Raw genomic sequence first — 16424 nt, 5'->3', positions numbered from 1 at the left:
TATTTTCTCAAACCGTATGTCCCATAGACGCACAAGGGGACTATAATCTATGTGAACGAGAGTTTAATAGAGCCTGATGGTATGTATTGAATAACTATCAGAGATTGACAACTACTTGAGGTTACTGATATGTGGTATAAAAATAAATTAAAAGTCCTAGAATATAATATAACTGATAGAAATTAATTGTTAACTTCAGCATGTGCAGCAAATATATTCAATTACTTTGAATGGATGGTGCAACTGACTTAGAAAAGAAGTACAAAGAAGAGTTTGCCTCGTGATTTGAACAGACGGTATTAGTAAATAATGTCCTACTCTCTAGGAATTTCATACCACTAAAATAGATTTTTTCCTATCTAATACTGATATAACTGGAATAAAATTTATTGAAGTAGGTTGTATCGAAATATGATGATAATTCAAAAGAAATCTCTAGTGAACTGTATGGTTTGGCACGTGATCCTTCTAAGCGGGGCCATTCAATACTCAGCATGTTTGGTGCATAGAGATGGATTTCATACAGCTGGTAGAGAACAATATAGGAAAATCCAAAATTATGAGATTGTAGTCGAATGAAGCCACGGGGAGGAGAACATTTACATCTATGGAGTTGTCAAAGATATCAATGGGTTAAAGTGTGCGGGGGGACTATGGTCTAGTTGTTTAAATGTAATTAGTGGGATGTCTCAAATCTTAGTTTGGGAGTGTGTAATAATTAATATTTTGTGAGTATCAATACATCTCGTAGATGATTCGGAGTACAAAAAGTAGAAAAGGAAAAATCTTTAAAGCGGCCCGATAATAATCATATATTTTTGTTTCGCTGAGTTTTTAACGTCGTTTTTTTGACTTTCGGACCAAACATCTTTTTAACACCAAACTAGTTTTTCATCTTTATTTGCTTGGTTTCCCTGAAAAAGGAAAGATATAAATGAAACTAATTTTCAAAAAACTAAAAAATAATAGACACCTAAGTGCACTAGCATTAGGATTTGCATATGTAAAGGCAAATCTAAAATTTGGCTAATGTTACATGTTTTGGCTTTTACCTATTCTATTTAAAACCTATTTACATATTGGATTATCCATCTATTAGCAAAATAATAATAAAATATTTTTAATTTAATAATTTTTTTATCTAATTCATTTTTATTATATTTTACAACTCTACCAATCATATGTTAATTAATAATCAAATTATAATTAAATTATTATTTAAACAATCATATTTTCAATGGTGTGAATGGTTATCAAGCGCATTGCTTTGCATAAAAATCCTCAGCTGACAATAAACTATTGATGAGGCATTTAAGCCTTTTAGCAACTGGACCTATTGGGTTTGTGGAGCCTGGCTCAGTTCGCTCGACAGATGGCTCAAGTCAAACCAGGAAGAGAGTTCACTCTTTAGTCGCTCAACAAATGGCTCATGCCAAGACCAGGCAAAGAGTTCACTCTTTAGTCGCTTGACAGATGGCTCGAGCCAAGACCAGGCAGAGAGTTCGCTCATTAGTCGCTCGACAGATGGCTCGAGTGAAGGCTAGGCAAAGAGTTCGCTCGTTAGTCAATCGATAAATGGCTAGAGAAAAGGCCATACACAGAGTTTGCTTGATGCGCGCTCGACATATTGCTCGAGCAAATATCGCAGAAAATTGAAAATTAGGATTTCCGCCGTGTAACCCTATAAATATGCTTTTTGAGCATTGTGGCCATATGGGTTGCACAATAAAATCCCCTAAACAGTGCACCTTGTGTTTCCTCAATATAATAAAGTCCTCTGCAACTTTATGGATGTAGGCACTTTGCCAAACCACGTAAATTCGTATTGTGTGATTGATTGCTTGCTTTTTTCTCACTTATATTTGATTTGTTGAAATCATTTTACACAACAATTGGTATCAAGAGTCAATGTTCGAGTCTGAGGGAAAGCAATGGCTGGGGAAGAAGTGAAGGTATCTGGAATTGAGAAGTTTGATGGCACAGACTTTGGATACTAGAGAATGCAAATAGAAAAAACCTCTATGGGAAGAAACTACATCTTCCACTCTCGGGGAAGAAGCCAGACAACATGGAAAATGCTGATTGGAGCCTATTAGATCTATAGGTTCTGGGGGTTATTTGGCTAACACTGTCGAGATCTTTGCACATAATGTTATCAAGGAGAAGACTACAACATATCTCACGATGGCTTTGTCAAGTAGGTATGAAAAGCCATCTGCTAATAACAAGGTGCACTTAATGAAGAAATTTTTCAATCTGAAGATGACAGAAGATACGTCTGTTGCCCAACATCTAAATGAGTTCAATACTATCACCAACCAATTATCTTCTGTTAAAATTGAGTTTGATTATGAGATCCGTAAATTGATACTGCTGGCATCACTGCCAAGCAGTTAGGAAACCATGAAAATGGTTGTTAGTAATTCTGCTGGAAAGATGAAATTAAAATATGATAATATTCGTGATTTGATTTTGGCTGAGGAGGTGCGCAAAAGGGATTCTGGCGAGACCTCGGGGTCGAGTTCCATACTAAATGTTGATGCTCGGAAGAGACCACATGACATGAGCTCAAATAGAGGTAGATCAAAATCAAAGAGCAGGGGCAAGGGCAAGCCAAGGCCTGGACAACAGGCAACTTATTGGAACTATGGCAAGACTAGTCACATAAAAAGGAATTGTAAAAATCTGAAGAAAACGGAGAATGATAGTGCAAACATGGTAATTGAAGAAGTACAGGATGCACTACTACTTGTAGTTCAAAATTTGGTCGATGACTAGATACTGGATTCAGGGGCTTCCTTTTACACCTTTTCACATCAAGAGATCATGTAGAACTATGTTGTTGGTGACTTCGGGAATGTGTACTTGATTGATGGAGAGGCATTGAACATGGTGGGAATGGAAGACGTTGACATTGTTCTCCCTAACAAAAACATGTGGACCCTGTAAAAGGTCAGACACAATCCCAAGTTGAAAAAAAGCTCATCTCTATAGGACAGCTTGACGATTGTGGCCATTCAGTAGTGTTCTTAGATAGCACCTGGACGGTTACTAGAGGAGCAATGGCGCTGGCTTGGGGTAAGAAGATTGGTACATGACAACCGATTTGAGTGACACTATTGTTACCACTGTTGTAGAGAGCATTGCAGAGTTGTGGCACTGCAAGCTTGGCCATATGAGTCAGAAATGCATGAAAGAAGTACTGTCAAAAGGCAAACTACTAGAACTAAAGTTCGTTGATCTGAGCATGTGTGAGAGCTGTATACTGGGGACGTAGAAAAATGTCAGTTTCTTGAAGAGTGGTAGAGCACTGAGATCAAGAAAGCTGGAACTTGTACACATAGACTTGTGGGGGCCTTCTGTAGTGTTGTCTCTTGGAGGCTCTCTGTACTACGTCACGTTCATCGACAACCACAGCAAGAAGGTGTGAGTCTATTTTTTGAAATTAAAACCTAATGTGTTTGATGTGTTCAAAAAAGGAAAGCTCTAGTTGAAACAGAGATAGATGACCTAAAGCTGAAGTGCTTGAGGTCTAACAATGGTGGAGAATACATTAATGGAGGGTTCAAGGAGTACTGCGTAGCTCATGGCATCAGAATGGAGAAGACCATCCTTGGGATCACACAACAGAATGATGTTGCTGAACGCATAAACAGAATCATCAATGAGCGTGCTAGAAGCATGAGGCTGCATGCTGGGCTACCACCTACATTCTGGGCAGATGCAGTTAGCACTGCTGTTTACCTGATAAATCGAGGGCCATCAGTCCGTTTAGAGTGCGGAGTGCTTAAGGAGGATTGGAGTTGAAAAGAGGTTAAACTTTCTCATCTAAAAACCGTTGGTTGTGTTTCTTATGTTCATGTTGACTCTGATGCTCGTAGCAAGTTTAAGCCAAAGTCAAAAAAATGTTATTTGATTGGCTTTGGAGATGATGGATTTGGCTATCATTTCTAGGATGAGTAGATTCAGAAAATCATCAGGAGCAAGAACATGATATTGAATGAGAAAGTTATGTATAAGAACAAGTCTAGTACAATAGCTAATACAACTTCTCAGGAATCTGAGTTCTTGAGTCTAGATGACCTACCAGTAGTTACAGTGCAGTGCAGGGACGTGAGTGACAGAGAAAGTGGGCTCAGTGCTCCCATTCCTATTATTTCACAGTCAGATCTAGAGCCATCCATACCTGCAGTTGCAGTTTGCCGGTCTACTAGGACTATCTGACCTCCGCAGTGATTCTCACCCACCTTGAACTATATTTTATCAACAGATGGTGCGGAACTACAGAGCTATGAGGAAACCTTGCAAGATGAAAATTCAAGCAAGTAGGAGCTAGCCATGAAGGATGAGATGGATTCCTTGTTAGGGAATTAGACATGGGAGTTAATAGAACTTCCATTAGGGAAAAAGACGTTGCATAACAAGTGGGTGTACCGGGTGAAGACTAAGCATGATGACAGTAAAAGATGCAAGGCAAGACTTGTTGTAAAATGTTTTCAACAAAAAAAGGCATTGACTACTCTGAGATCTTCTCTCCTGTGGTGAAGATCACGACCATCAAGTTAGTACTGACAATGGTGGCTACTGAAACAAGCTCCTAGATAGTGAAGAAGAGTTCAGCTAGACGTGAAAATAACTTTTCTTCATGATGATCTAGAAATGATAGCCAAATGCCTCATCTCCAACTTTGGAGATGAGGCATTTGGCTATCACATCTAACAGGGGAAGGAGAGTTCAGTTTACAAATTCAAGAAGAGTTTGTATGGCCTGAAACAAGCTCCTAGACAGTGGTACAAGAAGTTTGAAAGTTTCATATGTAGTTCAGTGTACATCAGATGTCAAGTAGACTATTGTTGCTATATTAGGCACTTTGACAGCTCCTATATTATTCTAGTATTGTATTTGGATGATATGCTCATTGCAGGGTCCAGCATTGAGAAGATCAATAATTTGAAGAATCATATGTCAAAGTAATTTGCAATGAAGAATTTGGGAGCCACAAAACAAATCATTGACATAAGAATTGTTAGAGATAGAGTTAAAGGCATGTTGAGACTTTCACAAGCACAATATGTTAAAAATGTACTTAGCAAATTCGATATGGATAAGGCCAAACCAGTTGGTACACCCTTGGGTAGTCACTTCAGACTTAGCTCGGATTAGTCACCCAAGTCAGAAGTGGAACATGACCACTTGAGTAAGGTTCCTTATGCGTCAGCTATTGGTTTACTTATGTATGCTATGGTTTACACAAGACCAGATATTGCCCATGCAACGGGAGTTGTGAGTAGATACATAAGCAACCAATGAAGACAACATTGGAAGGCTGTGAAATGGATTCTGAGGTACCTGAAAGGCTCTTAGAAGTGTGCTTGTGTTTCACTGGAGAGAGTCTGGCGGTACAGGGTTATGTTGATGCTGATTTGGTTGGAGACACCGATAGTAGAAAGAGTACCACATGTTTTGTATACACTCGAGGTGGTACTGCCATGTCTTGGGGTTTTAACTTGCAGAAGATGGTCTCTTTGTCTACTACAAAAGCTGAGTATGATGTCGTGTTAGAAACTTTAAATGAGATGATTTTTCTACAGGGTTTCTTGGAGGAGTTGGGTAAGAAGAATCAAAAGGGCACTCTCTACAGTGATAGTCAGATGTCATATCCTTGCCAAGAATCTTGTATTTCATTCCAGGACTATCAGGTATCATTTCATTTAGTCTCTACTTGATGATTGCCAGTTGACACTTGAGAAGATTTGTGGAAGCAAGAACCCTATTGATATGTCGACAAAAGGCGTTACACTTGGGAAACTGAAGTTATGCGCAACTTCAGTTGGTCTTCTAGCTTAAAGACAGGGGGCTATGAGTTGCAGAGGTGGAGGATATCAGTTTTTGAGGCATATGGTGATGTATTGGCTGTACCAGTCTCTAAGTGGGAGAATTGTTGGGTTTGTGGAGCCTGGTTTAGTTCGCTCGAGCCTTGCTAGACGGATGGCTAGAGCGAAGACTAGATAGAAAGTTCGCTCAACAGATAACTTGAGTGAAGGCTAGGCCGAGAGTTCGCTCGTTAGTCTCTTGATAGACGGCTCGAGCAAAGGCCAAACAGAGAGTTCACTCGATGCATGCTTGACATGTCGCTCAACTGAATATCGCAGGAAATTGGAAATTAGGGTTTCCATTGCGTAACCCTATAAATATGTTTTTTGAACATTGTGGCCATACGAGTTGCACAGTAAAAACTCCCCAAACAGTGTACTTTGTGATTCCTCAATATAATAAAATCCTCTGCAGCTCCGTGGATGTAGGCACATTGCCAAACCACGTAAATTCGTGTTGTGTGATTGATTGTTTGATTATTTCTCACTTATATATTTTTTATTATCATCGTTTTACACAACAGGACCTAGCCTGAGTTCAATGGTGTTTGCTATGATTTGTTGTGGAACAGTCATGTTTACATTTCATTGGGGATTAAACCATCCATCCACCATGCACAAATCCATCAACATTTCGACCCAAAAGCTTAGAATCAATCTTTTCAAGAACAGGCTAATTCTTGTCAAATTTTCTCACAACAAGGCATTGTTGTCTACCATCCTTTGATAGTCATCGCTAGTAAGAAAATATGGGTGTTGTTTGGGAGGATTGTCCAACAATATGAAGTGGAGGCCATGATTTACAGTAGTATTTAGGAACTCAGGGCGTTGCAGACAAGCGTATGGAAATACTCTAAAAGTGAAAGAAGAAAGTTGGCATAATACATGAGGACTACCCTTAGGTTGTCTCATCCTATAAACAAAACTCTCCAAAAGGTTTGGAGCGCATCATCCAAGCGGAACTTGAAGAAATCAATGATTATACCCCCATGATTAACTACATGGTAAAAACTAAGATCTGGTTAGGAGTGTAACTGGTCATGTTCAGTCTGGTTTTATACATTTTTTAGAATCGGATTGGTATACACCAGTTTTGAAATTTTAAGGACTAATTCACTATTGAAACCGAACCTTCCTGTTTTTCCGATTTCGGTCCAGTCCGGTCTATTTTTTCAGTTTTACGGATTATTTGTGTTAGTAATAATATAATATTTACATATACTAAACTATTAGTATATTTATATTATAGTACAAGTACATTATTTTGTAATAATTAATACATATTAGTATAGTATTAAATTTAACTATAGTTTATATAAGTTCGACACTCTTTATGTGAGTGTATATAATCAAATGTGTAAAAATATATTTACAAAAAATATATATATATTATAATTTATTATGCCAAAAATGTATTTACCATTGATATATATATGTATATATATCTATCAAAAATAAGTTTATATCAATAACCTAATACTAATGTTTATGTTTAAGATTAAAATTTTATATCATATTAATTTAATATTTTAAGATTAAAATTTATAAGAAATATCATGTTATATTAAAAAATATAAGATTAATTTCATATTATATCACATGTTTTATTAATCTTATGCTATAATATTAATATACTTGAATAATAAAATTAGAATTTCATGTTATATTAATTAGTAATTTAGCATATACTATATATAATATAATATAAAAAATTATAAATATATATACCGATCCGGTTCAGTTTAAACCAATTTTCAAAATATGAAAATGGGTACAACATCGGTTTTGGTTCTTAAGAACCGATACCCCACCGAACCGCTTAAAAACTGGACCAAATCGCACGGTTCAGTCTAGTCTGGTCTGGTTTAACTGATTTTCTGATTTTTTTTACAGCCTACATTTGGTATTCCAAAAAAGTAGGATAACCATTTAAAAATCCGAAGCACAAGCATTTGTATCAAATTCCAATTTCAGGTTTGCATTCTCATAAGAATGAAGCTCACATTTGGAGCCTAATGTAGCATGGAAGCAACTGCTAGGAGCCCTTAAACACTTAAAAATAGGTCTTGAACTAAAGGCAGCATGCTTTAAATTGTCAGAATGATTGGGTCCCTAAACATACATTATGCCTCTCTGAAATGCAGAAATAACTAAGATTATATAAGAGAACTGTTACAGACACAACGAGATTACATAAAAGTAAACCTACAAACTGACATGATTTTATGGGATCTGTTAGATCTACTTTACAGTAAAAGTAATTTTATGATCCAACGTATCACATTAAGTCATGTTAGTTTGTGAATATATTTTTGTATAATTTCTTTGTAGCTGAAGTATTTTCCTTCATATAATAGTACATAATCATTTCGATTTACGCAAGGTATACAAACCTAGATCAATTAGAACAGGCTTAGCTCTTTGATACCTGTGGATTTCAAAGGATTTGCACTTTTTAAGCAGAGATTTATTCAATTATGCAAATAATTCTTGTGCTGCTTTTGAAATAATTCAACCAAAATTAAAAACAATTGTATGCTAAATAAAATTAAGGTTTCTTGGAATAGCTGACAATGTATAAAGCAGATATGTGATACAGAAAAGAAGTTACAAATTGAATGCATCAGAAAGTGGCAATCGAGAGTAATTCCTAGACTAGTATATTTATTTTTAAGACAAATTTTCAAATACATTAGTCAAATTAATAAAAAAAATGCTATAATTAGACACAATCAACTTAGCTTTGGGGAAAATAAAATTGAAAATTAAACACAACTATAGTGGGTAGGGGTGGGGCCCTGCACCCCACTGCCCCACCCCCGCATGGGTGGGGCGGACGCCCGACCTCCAAATGTGGGGGCGGGGGGGGGGGGGGGGGGTAGGTTGTGCCAACCTCGGCCCGCATTTCCCCCACCCCACACCTCCCTTGTATCTTTTATATATAAATATATATATGTCTGTATGTATATGTATATTATATAAAAATAACCCATATATCAAAACAATCTCATTTTGATTAGTGATGTTAACCAACCCAGCCCCCCACCCCAAACGTGTGACCCCTTCCTACCCTCAGTTCAGTCTTCACTTTTAGATCTCCCTCTCTCATCTCTCTCTCATTTATGTGAAACCCTAGCCTTTTTCTCACACGCTCCATCCATCACATGTTGTCAACCCGTCACCGTCGCCATCTTCGTTGCACACCTAGTCCGTCACCGAAGGTATTTTTTCGATTTGGAGTGAAATGTACTTATTCTTTTCATTTTTTTTTAATTTTTCTTAGTTATGAAGGATGGGATTAAATTAAGGAGTTGGAGAATGAGATTGTTAATTGTGAGTTGTGGAGTGTGGAGATTGGTTTTTTTTGTTGATTGTTATGTGTAAAAACAAAATTGTGCATGTGAAATTGTGACTTTAGGGTTTCAATCTGAAACCCTTAACTACGTTAGAGGTTTCAATATTGAAACCCATATATTAATTTAGAGGTTTCCTAAATTAAGTTAGGGGTTTCAATATCCAAACCCCGTTTTATTTTAGATTTGGGGTTTCGATATGAAACACGTTCTGTTTTAGGGTTTCGATATCGAAACTCCATTATATTTTGAGTGATTTTTGCATGGTTTTAATTGTTGCAGTGATCTTTGCTTCATTTCAGATTTTTGTGAGTTTTGGAGAATGGATACTTAAATTTTTGTGATTTTAGTACTAACTCCCCTACCCTTACCCTAACACCTAACCATACCCCTACACTTGCCCCTACCCCTACAGACCCTACCCCTACCCCTTGTCCCCACAGAGCAAGAAAATTGTTTCAATAGTTTGTACTCATTTCACTAAACTAGAGGGTGGTGACCCTAATAACCAACAAACTAAATGTAACCATTATGGTAAAATGTATGAATGATACTATAGGAAACATGCTACATTCTAATTAAAGGTCCACTTAGAAAAATATTGCAAAAAGAATCCAATATTTAAATCTTTACACGTGAATGGTCAATCTATACTAGAGATTGGACTTAAAAAAAAATGGTAGATGAGAGTAGTGGGGGTTGCAACATTGAAGGGGTATACTAAGTATGATCCGGAAGAGTGTAGAAGACACCTAACTCTTATGGTCATCATGGACAAGCTATCGTTTCAGTTTGTGGAGGAGAAATGGTTCCAAGCGTATTCTAAGTACTTGGAACTTAGGTTTACAATATGCTTGAAACCTAAGTTTAACCTTCCTTCTCGCCACACGGTTGCAAATGATATAAAAACAATTACAGAATAGAAAAAGATTTGTTGAGGGGCCAATTGGTGTGTCAAAGAGTTTGTCTCACCGCCGATACATGGAGATCTGTTCAAAATATAATTATTTGTCTTTGACTATGCATTTTATTGTATGATTGGAAATTAAACAAAAAAAAAAAAACTTAAAATTTTGTCAAATTCTCGATCACAAGGGTGAGATGGTTGTGAAGGCATTGGAGGTCGCAATAAAGGAGTGGGGGTTGGCACGGGGTGTGACAATTACAGTTATACCCCATCTAACGATGTCACATTGGTGCATTTTAAGACCTATCTTAGAGAGGTAAATAAGAAAATCTTGGATGGTGAGTGTTTGCATGTGAGATGTGCTGCACGTATTCTAAATATAATTGTCAATCATGGTTTGAAAGACCTTGATGACTCGGTTGCATGAGTTAGAATTGCTGTGAGATTTGTGAGATCTTCACCTGCTAAATTGGAGAAATTCAAGATTGTTGTGAGGGTTGCAGGTAGAACATTCTAGAATGACCTTTGTCAAGATGTTCCTACAAGATATAACTCAACCTTCTTGATGTTGGAGGCAGCCCAAGAATATAAGTGGGCATTTGCGTTACTGGGTGATGTCAAAATTCAATATGTCAAATATTTTGATGAGCATGGGGGATTAGGTAAGCCTACTGATGATGATTGAGAGGTTGTTGCTACTTTTGTTGACTTTTTGAAACTTTTCTACGAGATCACAACAAGGCTATCTCGTTCTTTGTACCCTATATTCAATGATTTCTATAAGCAAATATGTGCGTGAGTGACTAAATTAGGATGTGGGAGTTAGCATTGATGATGAGAGTTAAGTATGAAAAGTATTGGGAGATTTTTGTAAGGTGAATATTTTGTTATATGTGGTTATTGCTCTTGACTTCCATTACAAGATTGATGGCATGGTATATGGCTTGGGATTGGCGCATGAAAATGCATGGGCGAATCATATTGCGGCAAAGGTTAGGCAGACCTTTGCTAGATTGTTTGATGAGTTTGCTGTGTTCAGGGATGGTAATATATCAGCATCTACACCTTCCCCTAGCCTCCTCTAGAAGCCAGGGTTGGGAAAAGGCACATGTTAGAGTGGGGTGAGAGGTTGGAGCAAACCCCCTAGTCCGTCATCCTATAGAGACTTAGTCAGAGGTAGATAGATAGTTGGTAGCAGATCTTCATCCATTTACACATGGCTTTGATATATTATCTTGGCCAATCCCTATTAGCACCGTAGCCTTAGAGTCGGCATTTAGCACCGGAGGGTACATATTGGATCCATTCAAGAGTTTATTGTCTCCTACCACTGTGGAGGCATTGATTTGCATGTAGAATTGGGTCAACGAGATCCTAATTCATGTTCCAGATGTTCTTGATTTTGAGGAGGCCTACGAGAAGGAATGTGGTAATCAGCCTGGATCTGGTAATCGTGGATTTATTTTGTTATTTTAATTTATTTATATTGATTTAACCAGTATTAATTTCAAATTTAATTGTTATAGCGATACGTGAGACAACGTCTACCTCCACTGCCATATGACTTCATGTGTATTGGACCCACCATTTCCACTTGCTATTGGTTTGTACAATTTGTCCCTTAATAATTTTTTGTTATTTATATAATTTGTGGTAATTTTAATTTTTCTTTCTCGTGTTTTTTTTAGCTTTTAAAGTCCCACTGTCATATGCCCAATCCTAATCCCAATGACCCAATGATCTCATTCTCATTTTCATCCAAATATCATCTGGGTTAGTACTTTTAATGTTTGTAATTTTTCTATTTCTAATATATGTTTTTGTTTTTTGTTTTTGTTTCTTGTTTGTAATTCTATTTTTTTTTCTATTAAAGTTTTAGGTTTTATGATCTTACAGTCTCACTGCAAAGCTCACTAAATTTTCCACTACCATGACCACCCCAAATTCCAATGTCAAAGTCAATTAAAAAATTGAAATGATATTCTTGCGTTACTTGTAATCTTACTATAATTTTTCCCTTAATAGTTAATTGTGTTATCATTATTTATTTAATTATATGATGACTTGTAATATTTTTTAGATGAATTTATAATTTTGTAATAGTTTTCACTTAATTTGTATTATTGTAATGGCTTATTTATAATTATTAGTTGCAACTTAGCCATGTATAATTTGTATTATTGTAAATTATTATTATTTTATTTTTATTTTGCACTTAACCCAGCTGTTTTAGTTAATTTTTGGGCTCAAAATGACCAGAAACAGGTTCGAGGCCAGTTGCCACCTAATAGTTTTGGCACCTACTTGACTCCCACAAAAATGCACAAACACCAAATCAAGAAAAACCATCACCCACATATAACTGTATATTTTCTACTCTCAAAGACATGCGCTCTATTTTTTAGAAAAACTACTTAAAGTCATTCCCAGGGGCGGACCTACATTGATGCTTGGGGGGCGATCCCCCCCCCCCCCCCCCCCCAAAGAAAAAAAAAACCAAAATTTTTAAAAACTTGTTTTAGTATATGTTTTTTTAATAAAGATAATTTGGCCCCCTAAAATATTTTCAAAAATCTTACTTAGTACTTAGTTGTCTAGGTTTCTTTTAGTTTTTCTACAATTTTCATACTCGCACCTATTTTTTGTCATTATTAAAATCTTATATTCTCATTTTTTTTCACATTTCATAAGAGGCAATAAAATCTCTTGGTCTCTTTTTATAAGCTATTTGGTAAATCTACGACCTCATTTTTCCTATTTATTTACACTTTTATTTTCAAGTCTTCCACTAGCTAAATTATTAAGTTGGATTAGTTTATTAGTAAGTACATATGTACTACCATCGAATTAACAATTAGGAGTGAAGACAAAGATAAAACCACATAACTAATTTTTATCGTTTATTTCAACAAGTCTTACATATCTATTTCTATCTTAATTTTTATCGTTCACTTAAGTCCGATGGAGCTCAAGTGAGAGGTTCAGATTGACGGGCTTGAATAATTTAGTTGTCCCTAGATAACTACCTTATATGGTTAATGTTAAATGTTAGTGACACACTTTGCTACTTTAAATATTGGTTAACGTTCACCCTACATACGATACACTTTGCTAATCGCCCCACACACCAAATCCTAGTTCCACCCCTGGTCTTACCCATTTCACAATTTAAAGTGCCAATACAAAGCAACTTGATTTATACCTAAGAGCCTATTGGTAGTGGCAAAATCCAAAATTCAACTAGTATTGAGTTTTTAAGTTCCCTTATCGTCTTTGGTCACCAAGGGATAATCCAAGATTCCGAAGCACTCAAGTTAATGAACCAATCCCAGTCTCCCTCATCCCTTAACAAGATCGCCACCAGATGAAGGATATTGCTCACCATCGTGGGCTCCCAATACCTAACCAAATTCGCTCTAACAACCATCCTTACATTCATGAACTCCTTAAACAACAGCTTGTTCCTCAAAAAGCTAGCAGCACCAGCCATGCGAAGGAAACCCTAACCGAGAGAGTGCTGCAAAATGTTCTTAAGCCAAGACGAGAGAAAGAAGAAATCACACAACCCTAGGATGACGTGAACCAGCAAGAAAAGGGACTCAAGAATTTTTGGATTTAGGAACGTATAAGGAATACATGCATCAAATCAGCAAGTATCAAGTCAGATTACTAAATCACAGTACATATGTATATAGTCAATTGTTAGTCCATTATAGGAAAGTCTAGGTTGTTTTATTTTTCTCCTTGATTTTAGCTCATTCTTATTTCCTTTAGTTGTGTATAGTTTCCTTAGATAACAAATTGTAATTTCCTATATATGTTAATAATATACACCCTCTCTATCTCAATGCGTGAGATAGTTTTCATCTCAGTATTTTTTCATAGTATCAGAGCCACAACGTATTGACAGATAGTGGTTTTTTTTTTCTCAAAAATGACTTCATCATCATCCTTTGTGTCTTCTGATAATTCAGATCCCTAACCATATCCAGTTTCACAAAATGTTTCAAACTATGTCTCTCTCAAACTTAACTCCAACAATTTTCTGCTATGGAAAACCCAAATGCTGAACATACTTGAGAGTTATGATCTCCAAGCATTCATCAATGGTGAAATTTAAGCTCCACCACAAATCATCCTTGATGAGTCCTCCACTTCACAGCCACATCCACTCCATTAGAAATGGTGTAGGTCTGATAGGCTAGTCAAAGGTTGGCTCACAACAACACTTTCTGAAGAGGTCTTATGCATTGTAGTTGGATTAAACGCTGCCTTAGAAGTTTGGAATGCTCTTGTTCATGCCTTTGCAAGAGTATCCTTAGATTGAAGTCTTGCTCTTAAGCAAAGACTCACCTCTATCACCAAAGGATTTGATTCCTTAAGTGAATAGCTCAGAAAATTCAAGACCATTTGTGATGAGATTGCAGCTATTAGCAAGCTAGTTTCTTACCTCAAAAAGTCTTGGTGACTCCTCAATGGTCTTGGCAAGGATTTTGTGGTCTTCACAGCCACAATGATGAGGCCTCCTGTCCGTTCATACTCTGAGTTAGTAACTTTACTTGAAAGTTATGCTGACAAGTACAAACTTGATGCTACTCCTGCATCAATGGTGTTCTATGGACAGAAGTCTTACAAAAACAGGAAACAAATTGGTTCCTTCACTTCCAAGGGATGAGGTTTTGCTCAAGGAAACTCAAATGGATCCAAAGCATCAAATCAGGGCCAAGCCTTCAACAATCCCTCTCGAGTGTAGCAGATCCTAGTCTCTTTGTTTCACACTTAGAACATGGAGTACTAATTCTACTACTTTATATAGATGATATAGTGGTGATAGGTGATAAACCACAAAGAATTCAGTGGCTAATCACACAGCTCGGTACTTAGTTTTCAATTAAAGACCTTGGGTTTCTTCATCATTTTCTAGGCATTGAGGTTCATAAATATGGTTCTAATCTCTTTCTCTCACAGCACAGGTACATTGTGGATCTCTTCACTCGAGCTGGTATGCATGAGAGCAAGCCATTATCAACTCCAATGCCGAAAAAAGCACAACAGAAATCTGGTTCCCAGGAATTATTTACTGATGTCAAAACCTATAGAAGTCTCGTGGGAGGTCTGCAATATCTCACATTTACAAGACCAGATATTTCTTATAGTGTGAACTATGTTTGCCAGTTTATGCAAGCTCCAACAACAACCCATTTTCAGTTGGTTAAGAGGATCTTAAGATTCGTACAAGGCACTGCCACTCTTGGTATTCTAATTATGTCCAATAGTTCACTTGATCTATATGGTTTTTCAGATGCAGATTAGGTTGGCTGCTCAACTACACGAAGGTCTACAACAGGTTTTTGTACCTTTCTTAATTGCATATCTTGGAGTGCAAAGAAACAACCTACAACATCAAGATCAAGTGCAGAAGCTTAGTATAGGGCTATGGCCTCTACTGCAGCAGAGTTAAAATGGTTGTTCCTACTTCTCAAAGATCTTGGTGTTCCATTAACCAAGGTTCCATCACTGCATTGTGATCATTTGAGTTCATTATATATGACCATTAATCTTGTTCTACATAGAACAGAGAGACAATCGTTCTAGGGAAGTGAGAAAACAGAGAGAAGAGGGAGAGAAAAACCAAGGTCAGGTCTGAAATAGGGAAGAGAAATTCGAGGAAAAGGAGTGAGAAGGCAGTTGGACGAGACTTTAATCGAATAAAATACTGATTTGGTCCTTCTACCGTGTATCACCAAATATGACCGATGAGAATAATTTATTATAGCTCAAAGTAATATATATATATATATATATATTTTTTTTTTTTGAGAAATAGGTGCACTTGTATTAATAAATCAACCAAGGAGGTTGTGGATACATTGAGGATAATCCTCTACATGGATAGACTTTGAAGGGAGATCTAGTGAACTTTTGGCCAAGCAGTGGGCCACTGTATTTAACTGGCGTGGAACATACAAGACTTTCCTAACTCCTACCAATAGAAGCAACTTCTTCATGTCAAGTATGAGCATGCCAATAGAACTCCAGCTGACCTCGTGGCCATTAATGGCATTAACCACATTCAAAGAGTCTCCTTAGAGGATGATGGAGCTGAGGCCTAGTGCATAGCAGAATTTGACTGCTCGTAGTGCTGCAATAGCTTCTCCCAGCAAAGGGTCAGGGAATGAGGCACATGAGGATCTTAAGGTGGCCATGACACATCCATTCCAATCCCTAATGATCACTCCTATACTTACTCTGTAGTTGATCTTATCAATGGCGGCATCCCAATGATTTTGA

At 36.9% G+C, this 16424-nt stretch overlaps 1 protein-coding gene and 1 pseudogene across 1 annotated transcript; one reads left to right on the top strand and one right to left on the bottom strand.

Moving 5' to 3' along the window:
- Positions 1–6386: 6386 nt before the first annotated feature.
- Positions 6387–13623, bottom strand: LOC121253524 (annotated as a pseudogene).
- Positions 13624–14646: 1023 nt separating this feature from the next.
- Positions 14647–15446, top strand: LOC121253523 (uncharacterized mitochondrial protein AtMg00810-like). Its single transcript, XM_041153526.1, has 2 exons — positions 14647–14785; positions 15058–15446. The coding sequence occupies exons 1-2, from the start codon at positions 14647–14649 to the stop codon at positions 15444–15446; spliced, it is 528 nt and encodes a 175-aa protein (XP_041009460.1).
- The last annotated feature ends 978 nt before the right edge of the window (positions 15447–16424 follow it).

This window comes from Juglans microcarpa x Juglans regia, chromosome 2S (genome assembly GCF_004785595.1).
Source record: "Juglans microcarpa x Juglans regia isolate MS1-56 chromosome 2S, Jm3101_v1.0, whole genome shotgun sequence".
NCBI lineage: Eukaryota > Viridiplantae > Streptophyta > Magnoliopsida > Fagales > Juglandaceae > Juglans > Juglans microcarpa x Juglans regia.
The sequence above is the reverse complement of the archived record's forward strand: the minus strand, read 5'-3'. Positions and strand labels throughout refer to the sequence as shown.

Coding starts and splice junctions, on each gene's coding strand:
- LOC121253523 (XM_041153526.1), top strand. CDS start 14,647: ATGATGAGGCCTCCTGTCCGTTCATACTCTGAGTTAGTAACTTTACTT. Junction 14,786..15,057: donor CAAAAACAGGAAACAAATTG/GTTCCTTCACTT, acceptor ATCATTTTCTAG/GCATTGAGGTTCATAAATAT.